Genomic DNA, 17800 nt, shown 5'->3' with positions numbered 1-17800 from the left:
GCTGTGATTTAGTTGTGTCTGTGGTTTTTGATACTCATTTTTAAGGTTCTTTATTTATAGTCCTCCATCCGCCCCACTATCCCTTCTTTTCCACACAGCTTATCCGTGAGCTTTTTGGCCTACAAGTTTCTCTTTTTTGGACTTCATTCATGCAGCGGTTCTGTTCTTCTGCCTTCTGGTTCCTTCAGAAGGTGCTCTTGAGGGGTTGGGGGCTCAGTTGCTCAAAGGTGAAACGCCTTTGGCAAGCTGAGTTCCTGTAGTGTTTCATCTGGAGACACAAGCTGTCTTTTTTATTATTTTTTGTAACATGTAGGAGAAGCACGATAAAAGGATAAATCTTTTTCCCCCTATTATTTACCAGTTTTCAAAATAGTGAACTGACTTATGGTCATTCTCTGAAAATGACCAGTACTTTTAAAATATTATTATAGACTCATTGATTTAAATATATCTGATGGGCTTTGAGCCATTGCACTTCTTATCATTATTGGAAAAGTCTAAAAGGGCCTCCCTCTCTGCCAGCGTGCACCTTTTCGTGTTGCCCCTGAACACTTTTGACATGACCCCAGCGGTCTTGAGAGCCGCTGTTTGTTAAAATGTTCGGGCTCGTCTTGTTTTCTGCACATGTCTGGCATTAGCCTTTCTCTGAGAAGCTGTGGTTTCTTCTAGTGGGAAATGATGTCTCAAGACCATTGTCTAGGTGCTGGGGGTGGTTGTCACTGCTGGGGTTTTCACTGTTGGTAGGTTGGGCCTTTTCAGTGGACCTCTTGGGTGGAAATGTGTATGGGGGGCGGTAATGAATTACACCGATATGTATTCAGTTCACTTGTGAGCTGCAGTGTTTTACTTGCGTGCTCAGTTGTGTCTGACTCTGTGACCCCGTGGAGTGTAGGCCTCCAGGCCCCCTGTCTATGGGATTACCCTGGCAAGAATACTAGAGTGGGTTGCTGCTTCCTCCTTCATGGGGTCTTCCCAACCTGGGGATCGAACCTATGTCTCCTACAATGGCAGGTGGATTCTTTACCACTGAGCCACCTGGGAAGCCCTGTTTTTACTTCATCTCGTCTGTAATACACCTGTATCTCTTTTCTTCCATACTGTGAATCCTCATTCTTAAGGATACATTATAAAGTATCCTTTATTTACCCTAACACACAGGCACTAATACCACTGTCACGAAGTAGGACTCTTAAACGCCATGCCGCCCACCCCCGCTTTGATCAATGGTACTTTGTCTACACTGTCAACTTCCAGCCGTTGTGTACGGCACGCTCCCCTTTTTAGACCCGTAGTCTTCATTCTGCAAGAATCAGCACCAGTTCTCATCAGCGTCCCTCCAGTCATCTTGGATGTCTGAAGCTTACTCTTTAGTTCCTCTGAAAGATTCATGAGGATAATATTCCCCACGTCCTTATATACTGGTGATAACTTGTGCCTTTATACTGGAAAGTCTGTTCTACTGGATATAAAATCCTCAGATCCTAGTTTCTTCAAGTACCCTAATTCTCAAATGTGTTACTCATTTTTTCTCTGACGTAAAACATTTCAGAGTCCAGTTGTAATTTGATTTCCCCCATATATAAGTCACATGCTCTTTGCCTTGATGCCCAAAGGATTTTTTTCCCCTAAATCCAAGTCATTTTACTAGAATATGCCTTGGTGATGGTGATTCTGGAATGATGTTCTCAGGTTTACAGCGTTCTGTTTTGATTTATAGTCGCAAACTTTTCAGATTTCAGAGATGTGTTCTTACAGCTCTTAGTGTCTTTGCTGTGCGCTGGCTTTGATTTTCTTCCTCAAGAACTCCCACTATCCATATTATTGGATCACCTTTGCCTGTCTTCAGCACTTCTTGCTTTCCCAGAGTGCTTTTTTTATATCTTCATCTTTTTAACATGTAAATGTATCCTTTCAGCTTCTGTTCTCTTAAGTCATTTTCTGTTGGGTTTACTTGCTCTCAGAGTCTAGTTTAGATTTCAGAAAGGGGTATTTTTTCCTTTTTGTTTCCAATTATTTGAGTTTTTCCGCCTTCCTTCTGTGTCTCTCCATTCTGACTAGGGTCTTCCACATCTTGAGTTTGGGGTTTTTTTTTTTACCTTGTTAGCACACTTACTTTACGGACATGTCCTTCTGATGTGCTTGTATTATGTATACGGCAGCTGCACCCCTTTTTCTTTCTCTCTCTCTTTTCTTAACTTTGTGTGGGATTTGACCTTGATATTTTTCTGTCGCTCATTTTCATGTAAAAATTCCAATCCCAAAGAAAGGTAATGCCAAAGGATATTCAAACTACTGTACAACTGCCCTCAGCTCACACACTAGCCAAAGTCATGCTCAAAATTCTCCAAGTCAGGCTTCAGTAGTACGTGAACCATAAACTTCCAGATGTTCAAGCCGGTTTTAGAAAAGGCAGAGGAAACAGAGATCAAACTGCCAACATCTGTTGGATCATAGAAAAAGCAAGAGAGTTCCAGAAAAACATATACTTCTGCTTTATTGACCACACCAAAGCCTTGGACTGTATGGATCACAACAAACTGTGGAAAATTCTTAAAGAGATGGGAGTACCAGACCACCTGACCTGCCTCCGGAGAAATCTGTATGCAGATCAAGAAGCAACAGTTAGAACTGGACATAGAACAATGGACTGGTTCCAAATAGGGAAAGGAGTTCGTCAAGGCTGTATATTGTCACCCTGTTTATTTAACTTATATGCAGAGTACATCATGTGAGACACTGGGCTGGAGGAAGCACAAGCTGGAATCAAGATTGTCAGCAGAAATAGCAATAACCTCAGATATGCAGGTGATACCACCCTCATGGCAGAAAGTGAAGAGGAACTAAAGAGCCCCTTGATGAAAGTGAAAGAGGAGAGTGAAAAAATTGGCTTAAAGCTCAACATTCAGAAAATGAAGATCATGGCATCCAGTCCCATACCTTCATGGGAAATAGATGGGGAAACAGTGGAAACAGTGTCAAACTTTATTTTCTTGGGCTCCAAAATCACCATATATGGTGACTGCAGCCATGAAATGAAATGATGCTTGCTCCTTGGAATAAAAGCTATGACCAACCTAGACAGCATGTTAAAAAGCAGAGACATTACTTTGCCAACAAAGGTCCATCTAGTCAAAACTGTGGTTTTTCCAGTGGTCATGTATGGATGTGAGAGCTGGACCATAAAGAAAACTGAGTACCGAAGAATTGATGCTTTTGAACTGTGGTGTTAGAGAAGACTCTTGAGAGTCCCTTGGACTGCAAGGAGATCAGACCAGTCCATCCTAAAGGAAATCAGTCCTGAATATTCATTGGAAGGACTAATGCTGAAGCTGAAACTCCAATGCTTTGGCCACCTGATGTGAACAACTGACTCACTGGGAAAGACCCTAATGCTGGGAGGGATTGGGGGCAGGAGGAGAAGGGGACAACAAGGATGAGATGGTTGGATGGCATCACTGACTCGATGGACTTGAGTTTGAGCAAACTCCGGGAGTTGGTGATGGACAGGGAAGCCTGGCATGCTGCAGTTCATGGGGTCGCAAAGAGTCAGACAGAACTGAGCGACTGAACTGAGCTGAAACTTTTAGGCTCAGATAGGTTTTTTCACTTCACTGGCCTCTTCTGTTGTTTTCCTGCAGTGTTTTTAGAAGATGACAGTGGCTCTCCTTAGGAGATTCCTGGCCTCTTTTCTCCTCCTTTTTCCACACGGACCTTCTTTTTCCTTCATCTCTGTTGCATCTCTCCTGCTCAATTTCTATTCCATGTTCAGCTCTTTCTCCTTTCTGTGGGACACTGCTGCTCTAGAAGAGAACCGTGGCCGGTCAGGTTTGATAATTCAGATGCTCAGACTTCCCTGTCCCCCTGACATCACTACGGGAGGGGCAGAAAGCCTGCACTTTCCACTGCTGTTCTCAAATTGGCACATCTCACTTCCTGGAGATTTCTTTTTGGCTACTTCTGGTCTGACTGCAGGAGCCGTGCTCCTTCCAGTAAATTACTCTGCCTTCCCTGTATTGTGCTCACTCAGTTGTGTCCGACTCTTCGTGACCTTTTGGACTATAGCCTGCCAGGCTCCTCTGTCATGGGGTTTTTCAGGCAAGGATACTGAAGTGGGTTGCCATTTCCTTCTCCAACTTTCCCTGTACCCTTTTTACATTTCCTAGATCTCACGTGAATAAGGCTGGAGGTTTAATCTCTGCATTTCCAACAGAATCCAACTACAACACCTGTCCTTAGCTGAGAGCTTTCTCTGAACAAAGGAAGTCTTGTAGTCAGCTTTGGGCTTTTCTGATCATCTTCACTGTGCATACAGTGTGTTGATCAGGAGGTTTTCCTTTTCACATTGCAAGAGATGTCAGTGTTGTGCGCTTCCTGTCTCCCAGTGGAGATCCTGCAGGGTCTGGTGAGCGGCAGCCTAAGAGGCTCGCTTGGGCAGGTCGTCAGCAGCCCTGCAGAGCAGGAGGGCATGGTCGGCCCCGTGTCCCTGCCCCGGAGAGCGGAGACCTTTGGAGGGTTTGACAGCCATCAGATGAATGCTTCAAAAGGTCAGTGGGGTGGTGGTGGTGGTTTTTAATATAATTGTATTTATTTATTTTTGGCTGTGCTAGGTCTTTGTCCCTGCACGGGCGTTTCTCTAGTTGCGGTGGGCTGGGGCTGCTGCCTGGTTTGGCGTGTGGGTTTCTCACTGTGGTTTCTGCGGAGCACCGGCTCTCGGGTGCACGGGCTCAGTGCCCCGCAGCATGTGGGATCTTCCCGGATCAGGGATGGAACCCGAGTCTGTTGCACTGGCAGGTGGATTCTTGGCAGGGAAGCCCCCAGGTCAGTGGTTTTAAGCTCATGTGCTCTTCTGGGCAGTCCTTCACCATCAGGACGAAAAACCATCTGTACTCAGTGGCTCCATCACCGCTGTCCTGCTCAGACAGGGAAGGTTTTAGTGAGGTCCTAAGTATCCAGCTGCTGGAACTCAAGGACCTCCATCTGTGTTGAGTTCGTTTTGAGTAATAAGAGGTTTTCCTGAGATCTCAGCTAAGCTATAGCCAAAGGGGCAATAAGACTGTTTTTTTCCTTTCTGCTCCTAGTTCTTCTGTAGCAGTAAAACTGTTTAATAATCACGTGGCTGCCCTTCTGCTGGCATTACTAAGATTCGGGAGTATTTTGTACCTAAGCTGTGTATGTAGTATTTTCTTGACTAATCTGTTTTGCAACTTGAAAAAAGTACTTGTTTGTTTGTGCAGGAGGTGAGAAGGAGGAGGGAGACGATGGCCAGGACCTCAGGAGGACCGAGTCGGACAGTGGTCTGAAAAAGGTATTTCTTGCTAAGAGACACTGCCTCCCTGCATCCTCCCGGGCCCTTCCTCTAAGCACATCGTCTTGAAATTAGTCCACTGTGATCGTGTTTTGGACGCCCAGTTTGCCCTTTTAATTTCCTACTTCATCTTGAGAGGAAAGCACGTTTCTAAGCAAACAGCACCGTTCTGAGCCCCATGTTCTTGGCCGTCGGGCCTCTCTGGTTCTGGACATCACGTTCCGGCACACAGCTCCCCCGGCTGGACCGGTTCCACTGAGAGCCTTGTTTAAACACACACTGCCCCCACCTGAACTCATTGCAAGGCTTCCGCAACAGTTCAGTGTCACCTCTTCACTGCCCCAATGTAGAAAGAACGAACATGGGACGTCACGGCATAAGTTAGACACACACTGAATATAATTTTTGCCTCAATCTTCATTTTCTTTACATGTACTTTTTTTTATTATTATTTTATAGGGTGGAAATGCTAACCTGGTATTTATGCATAAAAGAAACAGTGAGGTAAGGACACTCTGAGCTCTTTAAAGGAGTATGATTTTGTTGAAGTTCCAAGGTTGAGCCTGTTCATTTCTGCTTTGCCTTGTTGAGCAAACTATGCTGTCGTCGGCCCCAGAGCATCGTCCTGTCGGTTTTTTGCCAGAAAATTGCTGCCTCCTAAACCAGCCTCTGCTCCTCTGTCCTTGAGAAGCCCCTTGCTTTCTCTGAACGTGGGCCACGAAGCGCCCACAGTGGCTTCTCTCCATCCACGCACGCTGAGCAGAATTTGTCACCAGCTTGGCTGTAACTTTAACCTGGCACCCAAAGCTGCAGTGTGAAGCGTGACAGAGGAACTTGTGAGTGATTCTGCACTGTGGCTCCAGTTGAGTTTTCTTCTCTGAGCACTGCTTCTGACTCCATATGTCACTCTAAAAAGTAGTCCAGGCGTCCCCTGGCTAGAGACCAGGCTCCCTGCCTTCCGCCGACCCTGCGGGGTAACCCAGGTCTTTCACCGTCTCCCCGTCTCCTCGGGTTCCTCTGAGGAGATCCTCTTGAAGGCTCCAGCTTAGTTGACTCTGCACATGTGACACTGTGCAGCGGGAGCTGGACCCGGGACAGGGAGGGGCGAGGCTGTCCCTCTCAGGGTGTGCTCTGCTGGACCCGGGACAGGGAGGGGCGGGGGTCCCTCTCAGGGTGTGCTCTGCGCTTCTCCCTGCTTTTCGTAGAACACCTGAAAATCCCTGAGGGGCTTCGTTTCAGAATGTCAGATGCAGGGACTCGTTCCTTTTTCCCCTAAAACCCAGGCAGCGGTTTGTCTTCTGTGTTGGCCTGTTAGTCTGCACACTGTGACACCCTGAAGGAACCCCCTTCAGTGAATGAAGTAAACCTGCTTTCACACAGACTGCCCCACTCCTGTGCTGCTTAAAAAGCAGCCCTTTAGTTGTTTTTTCCACTTGCCAACTCCCCCCGCCCCACCCCACGCTGAGTGAGAAGAGTTGGGTAAGAGATCGTAGGCCAGTGGCTTCCAGGCATTCCAGCTCGGACTGCACACTGCGGGTGCTCAGCCAGAGTCAGCTGGCCAGCTGGGACTTCTTCTCTCTGTTAATTAAGAATAAACTTAAATGAGGGGCAAAAAGTATTCTCCAAAGAGCTAAGCCTGATAATTAAGTTTTTGTGTTTTCAAATAACTTAAAAGGAATACATGATCATGGGAGAAGATTGGAAAAACATCCAATAATGTAAAACAGGAAAGCAATAAGTAAATATCCTACTGCTGAGAAACAGATAGCTACTATTATTAAATGTGTGGTGTTCTATCTTCAGCCTTTTCTTCCACAGGACATGTATTTATGTGTCTAAGTTTATGTGAGTGTGAATTGCATAAAAATAGTTTTGCACAGTTTGTTTCAATACTCCCTGGAACTTCATATCCTGCTTTTTTTTCTCTTAACACTTGAGAAGCATTTTCCTGAGACGTTTGTACAAAACATGCTATTTAACAGCTGTATATTATTATGCTAGTTGCCATAATTTAATCTTTCCAATGATCAATTCTTTCTCTGCTTTTTTGCTTTGTAAATGATGCAGCCAAGAGCATCTTCATACTTGTTTTTTTTTTTGGCAAAGCTGTGATTATTTCCTCAGCATGCCATCCTCTGCCTAAAAAGGTTACACTGCATTGAACCCTGTCAGTACAAGAGGATTCATCCATTCTCATCATGCTTTCACCAACACTAGGAATTCTTTTTTAATTGACATTTTGTTGGCTTGATAATTTTATTATCAAGTAGTTATTTCTTAATTTTTAATAACTTAATAACTACTTAATAAAGTAGTTATTTCTTAATTTTTGCATTCTTCTGACTTGAAATAAGGTTGAATCATTTTTAATATGTTACATATTCGACCGTTTGTATTTCTTCTTTTGTAAATCGCAGGTTTATGTTCCTTGCCTGTTTTTCTACTAGAATGTTTTTTGCATATTGATCTGAGAGCCTTTTTTAAATCAAAGATTTTGTTTAACAGTTTGTTTTTGCCTCATTCTGTTCACTGTCTTCTTTGCCAGATTTTTATTATATATTTTTACATAGTAAAAGTTGAAATTTCGTGTGTGTGTTCTTTCTTGCTGTCTTTGAAAAGCCTTCCCTGTTTCAAGATGAAAAAACATTCTCATATTTTCTTACAGCTCACTGAATTTTTTTTTCTGTGAGGCTGGATCCCAACTTAAGTTCTTCCAAAGATTTACCCAATTTCCTCAAAATACTTGACTGAATATTCTTACCTTCTCCATTGACTAGAAGTGCTTCTTACACTAAACGTGTGGTTTGCTTCTGAGCTTTCTGTTGGGTTAAACTGGGATGTGTGCCATCTTTGTGCCAGTCATTTTAAATAATTGGAGCTTTAGAATACTTCTCACTGTGCGTAACTTGCCCCCACACACAGTTACGCTTGTTTGATCTTATTTTGCTTCTCTCGGCTACTTGGGCACTGGCTTACTCTGTGTGGTGCTTTCAGTTTGAAAATGCTTGAGTCGCAGGCCCCTTGCTGTGGGGTAGGGTGGGTTCCCGTCGGGTGACGCACAGCCTGCTGGGGTCTGAGGTAACGGCTTGTTGATTGCTTTTGCAGCAGGTCATCCAGAGCGTCGTCCATCTCCACGAGCTCCTCAGCACTCTGCAGGTATGTGCCTTTTCTCCTTTGTTCCTTCACTTCCTAGTTGAGACAGAGACCAACACGGGTGTGGCTGGCCTGGATCTTGGAGGTTTATACGTTTCTTATGGGTAAATACAGCCCTCAGACAAGAGAGACTGGCTCTCAGGATGAGAAAGGTTCCAAAATGCAGTGGTTAAGATCCCCGGCGGAGGGAATGGCAGCCCACTCCAGTATTCTTGCCTGGAGAACTCCATGGACAAAGGAGGCTGGTGGGCTTAGTCCATGGGGTCACAAAGAGCTGGACATGACTGAGCAACTTAGACTACGCTGCAGAGTCTCACTGATCTTCTAAGACTAGAGTTGCTGAGCAGATGGTGGATGGCAGGTACCCAGAGCACAGTTAACAGCCATGCCCCAGAGCCAGGGGGTATGGGCCTTCACAGAGGAGATGCTTCCAGTCTGGACGGCCTTTGTAGGTGTACGACTTTTTGCACCAGTGGTAAAGAACCCGCCTGTCAGTGCAGGAGACGCGAGAGCAGGGTCAATCCCTGAGTCGGGAAGATCCCCAGGAGAAGGGCATGGCAGCCCACTCAGTATTCTTGCCTGGAGAATCCCATGGACAGAGGAGCCTGACAGACTCCAGTCCATGGAGTTGCAAGGAGTGGGACTTGACTGAGTGCACATTCATACACAGTACCCTCAAATTCGGGTCCCTTCCTTTCTTAAAGATCTAACCAATCCAGTTCATACCTCCTCCCACCTCCAAAGGCACACACCACCCCAGACAAGGCCACTGACTGCAAAATCGAAGTCTTGGCACCACTGACCTTCCCACTTGGTTGCCGCCCAGGGTTATCCTAGAGTACTTTTCCCAGAGCAGCTTAGAAAGCAGGGGAGGGCTGGAGTCTGGGTGTGGGCGCCATCCACCCTCGAGGCAGGCTAGGCACACAGTCCCCTCTTGTGGGCATTGTTCCCCCTCGTGGGCATTGCCCCCCTGGTGCTCATCACCCCCTGGTGCGCATCGTTCCCCCTCGTGCGTCTCCCCGCAGGGCGTGGTACTGCAGCAGGACAGCTACATCGAGGACCAGAAGCTGTTGCTGAGCGAGCGGGCGCTCACACGGACGGCGTCACGGCCCAGCTCTCTCATCGAGCAGGAGAAGCAGCGCAGCCTGGAGAAGCAACGCCAGGACCTGGCCAACCTGCAGCGGCAGCAGGCACAGCACCAGGAGGAGAAGCGGCGGCACGAGCGCGAGTGGGAGTCCCGCGAGAGGGCGCTGCAGGAGCGCGAGGCGCGCGTGGCGCAGCGCGAGGACGAGCTGCGGCGCGGCTGCCAGGACCTGGAGCGCGAGCGCGAGGAGCTGCAGCAGCGGAAGGGCGCCTACCAGGGCGATCTGGAGCGCCTGCGCGCCGCCCAGCGGCAGCTCGAGCGCGAGCAGGAGCAGCTCCGACGGGACTCGGAGCGGCTCAGCCAGGTACCGGGCGAGGACCCTCGGAGTCCTGATGACCTCGAGGGCGGGATGTGGGGACACAAAGGGAGGCCCAAAAGGGCGTGGATGTGTGTATACATATGGCTGATTCGCATTGTTGTACAGCAGAAACTAACCGCATGGTAAAGCAGTTATCCTCCAATTAAAAAAATTACCCTCTGTGTGCCCAGCATGGAGGAAAGTAGGCAGATAGAATATATAGTATATAAAGGCTGATTTTATTGAATCTGTTTATGCGTCAGCAGAGGCGTAGGTAAGGAAATGAGTCTTTTTCTCCTTTTTGTCTGTAAGGGGTTTAGAAGTGCATGAAAGGTTGTAGTTTGGCCAGGCCACTGAAGGGGGGGTACCTGGCCCTTGGCCGGAGCCTGGCCCATTTAGGCTGGGGTAGCCTCAGTGTCTGTGAGGGTGGCGGTGAGCCATCCAGGATTTGGGGAGCAACCCCTCTGCTCTGTGCCACATGAGAAATCAGAACCTAAAGGACCTCGTAGCTGAACAGAGACAACTCACTGCAGGCACCAGACACACGGTGCCTGAGCTCACAGAGCAGTAAGGGCTCCGATGCCCGGGTTAGTGAGAGAACGCTTGTGGTGGGGTCCGTGGGCCTCAGCTACAGGGCTGGGCCCATCCCAGCCACAGAGGGGAGAGAGGATATTCTTGCTCGGGGCCGCTCAGACATCTGGGCCCTGCTTCATTCCCGATATGCCTTGCCACTGTGGATGCAGCCTTTTCCTTCAGCCGCTGCTGATTCAGGAAGGCCTTCCATATGTGGGGAGCACACTGACCCCCAGGTTTGTTTCAGTGGTAGTCCCTGGCTATTCTAGAACAGGGAAGCCAGAGCCTCCTGGGTATCCTGATACCCATGTTGCCATTCGTTTGATTGATTGACCTTGAACAGTGAAGGAAAAGCATACTGCTGTCTTCCAGAGGGGGATAGTTAGGCTTCGTGCAGAGGTTTCCAGGTGTGTGGGGAGCACGGGGGCTGGGCCGTGCTTCGTGTGGCCCAAGAATGTGTTCCCCAGGGAAGGCTGCCCGGAGAACGCAGAGTCTATCTCTTTAATCTTCGGTTTGACCTTTGACCAGGATCTTGGTGTAAGCACGTCTCTACCTGCTTGGTGTAAGCACGTCGTCTAACCTGAACAGACTTCTCTAATCTCTTAGCAATGAAATAATTATCCACTCATGCATTTAAATCAGTCATCGGATAAGCAGCTCTTCCTGCCTCTCCAGGGGATGGGAATTGTGAGCTGCCTCATCCAAGGTGCTACTCATTCTTTACAGTGCTAATAATAGAAGTAGTCAAGGTATCAAAATGGTCATTTAGCACTTTCATAGATCCTGCAGGGGGTTGGGGGCAGGGAATGGAACTGAGAAGTTCGGGGTCTTTATTTCAAGTTCTCCAGAGTCCAAGGCAGTGAGTGTGCACAGGTCTGACACACCAGCATCCCCAGTGACCTTGTGCATCGCCCACTGAGCAGTCACTGAGGACGCTGCCGGTCCCCCAAGTCACATCCCTTCTCTCAACCATGCACAGGTTTCATATCAAAACACCAAGCTGCTGCGGATCCCATCCTTCTCTCCGAACCCTGAGGAGACCCCCTCGCCACCTGCATCTTCAATAGCCAAATCAGGGTCATTGGACTCAGAACTCTCAGTGTCCCCCAAAAGGAACAGCATCTCTCGGACACACAAAGAAAAGGGGCCTTTTCACATGCTGAGTTCCGCCAGCCAGACAAACAAAGCACCAGAGGCTCAGAGCCAGACCCCAGTGTCCACGTCCACCCGCCTGTTCGGGTTAGCTAAGCCAAAGGAAAAGAAGGAGAAGAAGAAGAAGGGCAAAGGAAGCCGCTCACAGCCCGGGGGTAAGTCACACACCAGGTCTCCTTCAGGCCGCACTGCCCCTGGGGGCTCTGGCAGCACAGGAGGAGTTACAAAGAGGTGCCTGCCTTTCAGGGGCACAGAAGCTGACCCCCATATGTCTCACCAGACCCACTTGTTCTGCCCATAGGGGACTGTTGGAACTTACGCTGAGAACTGAAATTCAGGGAGCTTTTAGGAACCCACTCTGTGTGGCATGTGTGCAGAGTACGGAGCGCAGGCTCCTTTCTCACGCTTCCTGTCCAGATGAGGAGCAGAAACTCGGTGAATCAGTTACAGGCCTCCCTGCCTTTTGGCCTGGTCCAGTAATAAGTACTTCAATGGAAAGCTGAATTTGTTGCAATCTCAGAAGATACTTAACCAGTCACTAACATTTTTATTTAAAGACACAAGTTGAGATACTTGTATAAAGAAATTTGTACTGTAAAGGAGGATGATTTTTTTTAAAGATTCTGTATATTCATATGCAAGTACTTTCCCTTACCACATAAACATATTTAAACGTAAAAGATGCAAATTGCTTATGTGCCCTTGTAAAGTTTAAGGCTTTACATAACATTTCAAAAAGCAACAAAACTGACACTGTCTTCTAAAAGACCCAGGAGGAAAAAGAAAAGTAATATACTAATAGGTGCTTGGTGAGCATTTTCCGAGGGCAGCTTTAATCCTGCAGGAGATATGAGGCAGGTGTTTTTAAGCCCAGACAGCCAGGAACCCTGCAGCTCAGGATTAGCTCACGTTCCCGCCAGCGCAGGGCACACAATCAGACCACACGACACAAGGTTGAGTCCTTCTCATCAGGGTTGGCTCTCCCTTCTGTGCGGGAGGGTGCAGAGAAATCCCTGTTTCCAGGCTTGTCTTCTGTCGAGTTCAAGGATGTATAGACAGAGGACATCATTGAGGACCTCATTCACTGTATCAGTGGAGGGGGCGCCGCAGCAGAAGTCATCACCCACCTGCCCAGCGTCTGTTTGCATCCCGGGGGACTTGTGTTTAGGGAAGAGAGGCCAGAATTTACCAATGAAAAGAGCATTTTTGTCTGAATTTCTCTCTCCCTCTTGGCTTCCTTTTTCCAGATGGCCTCGCGTCGGAGGTGCCCGCGGAGGGGGAAGAGATTATCTGCTGACCAGTCCCGCTGCCGTCCTGCCCGGTGACATCCACCCCCAACATCCTGTGTGCACTTCCCCCCAACTGACGCCCGCGCCCCACGGCCCTCCCCGCTGCCCTGGGGCCTGGGCCCGAGGGACAGATGGTCCTGGGGGCCAGGGTGGGGCAGGAGGCCCGGGATTGTGACCCAACCACTGGCCGGCCCTGCTGAGGTCACATTACAACGAGGATAGTGGCCCCGGAAGTCCAGGCGATGGTTGTGGACATGTCAGGAATGCCTCGAGGCCGAGAGGGTGTTTCCGAATGTGGTCTGAAGCTCTGGCTGCCTTTTGATTTGGGGGAAGAGAACCAAAAATCAAACAGCAAGTAGTTTGCGCTTTGTCTGAATGCGTATGGTACCCGTCTGTATAGACACGTGGAATACGATGGGACTGTGCGTGAACTGCACCAGACGCCTGGCGGGCTCAGCTCCGCACAAGGGTGTTGACCCCACCACTCGGTGGGTGCGCTCCGAGTCTCAGCCGCTGGTCCCCCCAGGCTGTCTCCCGGCAAACCCATCCGTGCATACTTCACCTGCCTCTTCTGCGTGTAGTTCTCATTCAGAAGGGACAGCAAACAGTTGTGAAAACCAGTGAAAGAAGGCTCGATGTCTTTAAAAAGCAAATGATCCTGAAACACCTTGATTTTGGTGTTTCGGTTACTTTGGGGAAAAAAAAGAAGTCATCAGATCTAAAAGAAATCCTGTATTGGCTTTCCAAGATGTTTGCCCACGGATTCTGGGCACAGAAGAAGTAAGAGAGGCCATCTTCCCGTCACCCCTGCAGAGTGACACTTTCCGGTCGTCACTGGCCATTCGCACATGACCATGACCCCCTGGCCATCCCCCTGGGGTCTCGCAGTGGCTCCCCAGGGAAGCCTTTCCTGCCTGTGCCCCCGCCAGGGGAGAGGGTGGCCTCCGGCGCTCCTCTGCCTGCCCTGAGGCCACCTGCCTCTTCCTCCGGGGTGGGGTGACCGCCCTATCCTAGACAACTGGGCGTATGGAGTAGTTCAGACCAGGAGAAGAGCTGGCCCAGAAGGTACGGCCTGGAAGGGTCTCCTTCTGTCGGGAGGCCCGGCACAATTGTGGTTTCTCCAAGTTCTGCAGTCTAAAGTTCTGATGGTTACTGTGCCCTGGCCCTTGAAGATGCCACAAGTGCTGTCCGCTTGTTCTTTTCCTCCTCTCTCCTTTTTTCTGTGTTTTCATCTGTATTCCTGGAGGCTCGTCACCAGCCTGCAGGTGCAGAGCGATTCCCCTGAGGCCCCGCACCTGCCGCGCTTGTTACCCCCCTCATTGTGGGGGAGGGGAAGACCCTGGAAAATGCTGTGCTTTCCACGTGGCCTTTGATTCCTGCCTTCGCCGCTCAGGAGCGTGGGTCTTTGAACATAACCTTTTTAAAAACAAACAGGTCTGTACTTTGGTGCTTGTTGATGAGTTGCAAGCTGGCCTTGCAGATGGAGATATCTATCTTTCAGTTTATTTGAAAGAGGTCTGGTTTAAAAGTTTTAGCTTTAGATTTATTTATTTGTGTGCCGGGTGCGTGTGTGTGTGTGTCCGTGTGTGTGCATACGTGCGTGTGTGTTAAGGGTGAACACACCAGCCCAACGGTTTTGACTGTGTCCGGTCAAGCAGCCCACGCTGCATCCTCACTCCTCCAGGTCTGTCAAAGTGCCTTGAAGGCCCAAAGGAAAATTAAGGGTGGGGGGTGAAGTCCCTTTCTTTCCCTCCTCCCACGCCAACCTCATTCTTTGACCAAGAGAGGTCTTCTTCCTGAGAGTTAAAAAAACTCGCCACCCATGGGCTTCATGTGCCTCGTTTTATCACGGCGATTTCTTACCCTTCAGAAAGGCTTTGAGAACCAGCTGATTTTTGACTGAACCTCGATATGCACCCCCTTAACCCTCCGACCAAAGACCCTGAACATCAGAAGGTTAGGTTGCCTCCGCCGCCAGTCCCTACAGCTCTGAGGATGGCCAGCCTGCCATGGCCTTGCTTAGACCCCCAGGGAGCTCAGCGTTCTGTCCTGGTCACTGGTTCGGGGGGCCCGCGTCCTCCTCCCGGCGTCTGTGTAGGCCCGACCCCCCCAGCCCTGGGTGCGAAGCCAGGGCTTGGTGCTGGTGGCCGTGCCCTCACACAGGTTCTCCACCAGAGGCGCCCGGACAGAGTTTCCGTCACCACACAGCTGGATTTCAGTTTCAAAGTGTCCTTTGTTCCCACCTGGTGTGAAGTAGCGGTTGCCTCGGCTGTTTGGTGGCAGTTTTCTGAAACGATTAGCCCTCCGCCTGCACCCCACCTGGTCGGGTTGTGGTTGGACGAGTTTCGAATCTGAATCCCAGGACGTCTTCCCCCTGACCCAGACCCGTGCTTCTCCGTGCCTTGGCCCCTTCTCCCCTTCCAGTGTGGGGTTTGGGGAGCCACCTGGGATTGTTGCTGCTCCTGCTTTTGCTTCTGACCTTGAGGCCGCCTCCGCCCTCGAGGCCTGACCTGGTTGCTGAGGTTTCTTTCCTGTGAGAAGGGGCCGCCTCTCAGGGCGACTCAGACTCTGCTCTCTGCAGCGTCCCCAAGCTGGGAAGGCAAGCTTCTCAGCTTAGGGAATCAGGAGCCTGACCTCCCTTGCGTTTAGATTTTGGGGAGCAGATGGAGACACCACCCAGGGTCCCAGAATCGAGTGAGTCACCTGGAAGGAGGCTGCGCCTTCTCTCAGGACTCCCGTCATCTCAGTGGTCGCTATCCTAGTCGGGCGACGTGTGCACTTTAAACACTCCCCGTGGTTGGCTTCACTCTGCGACAATCAGCTATTGACTGTTTTCTTTGAAAATGGAGAGAGTTAACAACAGCCCAGTTGCTGTCATTCAGCCTTTGCCAACATTCCCCCCTCTACCGCTACGAGAGTGGTCTGTGGGGAGGAACTCCTTAACGAGGTTTTGGTTTTTATTTGGAAAGGTACGAACCTTACCTTTTATCCTCTCACGTCTCAGGGTAATACCACTAAAAGTTGTTCTTTGCAGACATTCTCCTGTTACTTGCTGTCTTCGCGAGCCCCTAGTTGCAGCAGTAGGGAGCACGCACTGTAAGACCCTTGGGGTTTGTTTGTTTGGAGGGTGGGTGTTAGTGTGTCTGGGTTTATAAATAGGCCCCACCTTAACTAAAAGATAGCACCATTAGCCTTAGGGCCAGACCTCCAACCTGGAGGGTGTGGTTCACAGCAGTACTCTAATTCATCCCTCAGACCCCAGAGTTCTGTTTTCCAGAGCCAGTTCTTGCTCCCAAGAATCTGTTGTCAGCTTGGAGCTGTGGTTGTTGATGCAGCATTGATGGGGGGCCCGGTGTGCCCCGCGGACAGCCATGTCCAGGGGCTGGTTGTGAGGGAGAAGTTGGGAGAAATGGACTGGAAAGTGGGCTTCAGCAGCCAAAAGAGGGTGGTTCGGAGGGGACCCCAGCCACTGCTGAGGATTCTGGACATGCTTGGACTGCAGACGCCCGGAAAGAACCCTCTGTGTCGCAGCGGCGGTGGCTAAGGCTTGGCGCCCGCCATCCCACAGCAGGGCCGTGTGACATGCTCACCGGCGGCCCCGGGTCACAGCCCTGCCTGGCGCTGCTGCTCCGGTCGACCCTCAGAGACAAGGAAGAAGGCCAGCGGTTCGTTTTGGTTGGCTTTGTTTTCTTCAGTGTAGTGTAACATTCCTAGTTAACCTGTGCTTTGAGATCTCCTGCCTGCTGGCCAGGTTTTAGGACGAGAAGTCTTTCAGTGCTGCCATAAGAGGGAAAAAACAAAAACAACAAAGGCTTCTTTCCATGTACCAGTCGAATTTAATTTGTCAGAAGCTTAGCCGGCCTTGAGTTCCTCCTCCATCTTGCGAAGGTTTAAAGACGGGCAGACCCAGCTGGCTGACGTGTCTCCTGCCGCGGACGGCGGCCGCCTGCTCTGGATCCCCGGGCCGCGCCGGGCCTCTGCTCACCCCGCCCGGACCTCCCCGGGCTCCAGAGCTCTGACGGGCCACCGCGGTCAGCGTTCCGTCTGAGGTTCCCGGCGTGTCACCCCCCTGACGCACAGGACACCCCAGGACATGCAGGAGGCTGGTTCCCAGACACCTGATACCTCTGCTGTCGTTTCGTCGTTTTCAGATGCTAAATGGACATTTCTGTGCTGAATCCTATTAATTAAAAGGGGGTTAAAACCCAGATGCTGTATATTAATTTGTAATTATGTATAAAGTAAAAGCAGTTTTAAACTGTAAAGATTTTTTTTTCAGTGTGTTTCCTGGAATTTTGCCACAACATACTGGCTTTGTATTTTATTTATCTTCCTTTCTAGTTATCGGCTTCAAGACCCTTGTAAAGCCCCCCTCCACCTTCCAAAAAAATAAATGATAATAATAATAAATGTCCTTTAAGTCTCAATGGTGACTCTGATTTATTCCTGTCCGGGTGAGCCTCCTGGAGTGAGTCCCAGGGAACTCCTGTTCCTGGTGAGAGGCCCGCCCCCCTCCCCAGCTCTGGAGTGAGTCCCAGGGAACTCCTGCTCCTGGTGAGAGGCCCGCCCCCTCCCCAGCTGTGAGGGAGCCTTCGACCTAGTGAAGCCTTATTTCTGTATCTTTGGGAAGGACCACCCCGGAGCACAAAGTGGTTCCTGGGGAACTTAAGTCCCCCCGGAGCCCGACCCTAGCTTGGAGGCACCAAGAGTCAGAACCGTTGCCCGTCAGAGAAGTGCGGAGAAAAACGTCCTTGTTACAGATCCTGCTGCTGTAGGTCCTACTGTGTAAAAAAGATGAATGTCAGTTTACCTCCCTGCTGACTTTTTTCTAGCCCGTCCCACCCCCAAACAAGGCAATTGCCAAAAACACGAATTCAGAGAGAAGA

General features: G+C 49.7%; 1 protein-coding gene across 47 annotated transcripts in view; it reads left to right on the top strand.

The window, feature by feature from the left end:
* Positions 1-17341, top strand: part of AKAP13 (A-kinase anchoring protein 13) — a 322778-nt gene extending 305437 nt beyond the window's left edge. For 26 of the 47 annotated variants that reach the window (XM_086364733.1, XM_086364727.1, XM_086364728.1 and 23 more), the window contains 7 exons: positions 4350-4544; positions 5235-5305; positions 5765-5809; positions 8411-8461; positions 9484-9906; positions 11453-11780; positions 12873-17341. In XM_086364733.1, the coding sequence (XP_086220859.1) occupies positions 4350-4544; positions 5235-5305; positions 5765-5809; positions 8411-8461; positions 9484-9906; positions 11453-11780; positions 12873-12922 (1163 nt within the window). In that variant the 3' untranslated portion in view covers positions 12923-17341. The remainder of the gene's footprint in view (positions 1-4349; positions 4545-5234; positions 5306-5764; positions 5810-8410; positions 8462-9483; positions 9907-11452; positions 11781-12872) is intronic. The other 21 variants (XM_086364736.1, XM_086364735.1, XM_086364732.1 and 18 more) reach the window with 5 other exon arrangements.
* The last annotated feature ends 459 nt before the right edge of the window (positions 17342-17800 follow it).

This window comes from Bos grunniens, chromosome 21 (genome assembly GCF_055505025.1).
Source record: "Bos grunniens cultivar Pamir isolate PY7600 chromosome 21, Bosgru_T2T1.0, whole genome shotgun sequence".
NCBI lineage: Eukaryota > Metazoa > Chordata > Mammalia > Artiodactyla > Bovidae > Bos > Bos grunniens.
The sequence above is the reverse complement of the archived record's forward strand: the minus strand, read 5'-3'. Positions and strand labels throughout refer to the sequence as shown.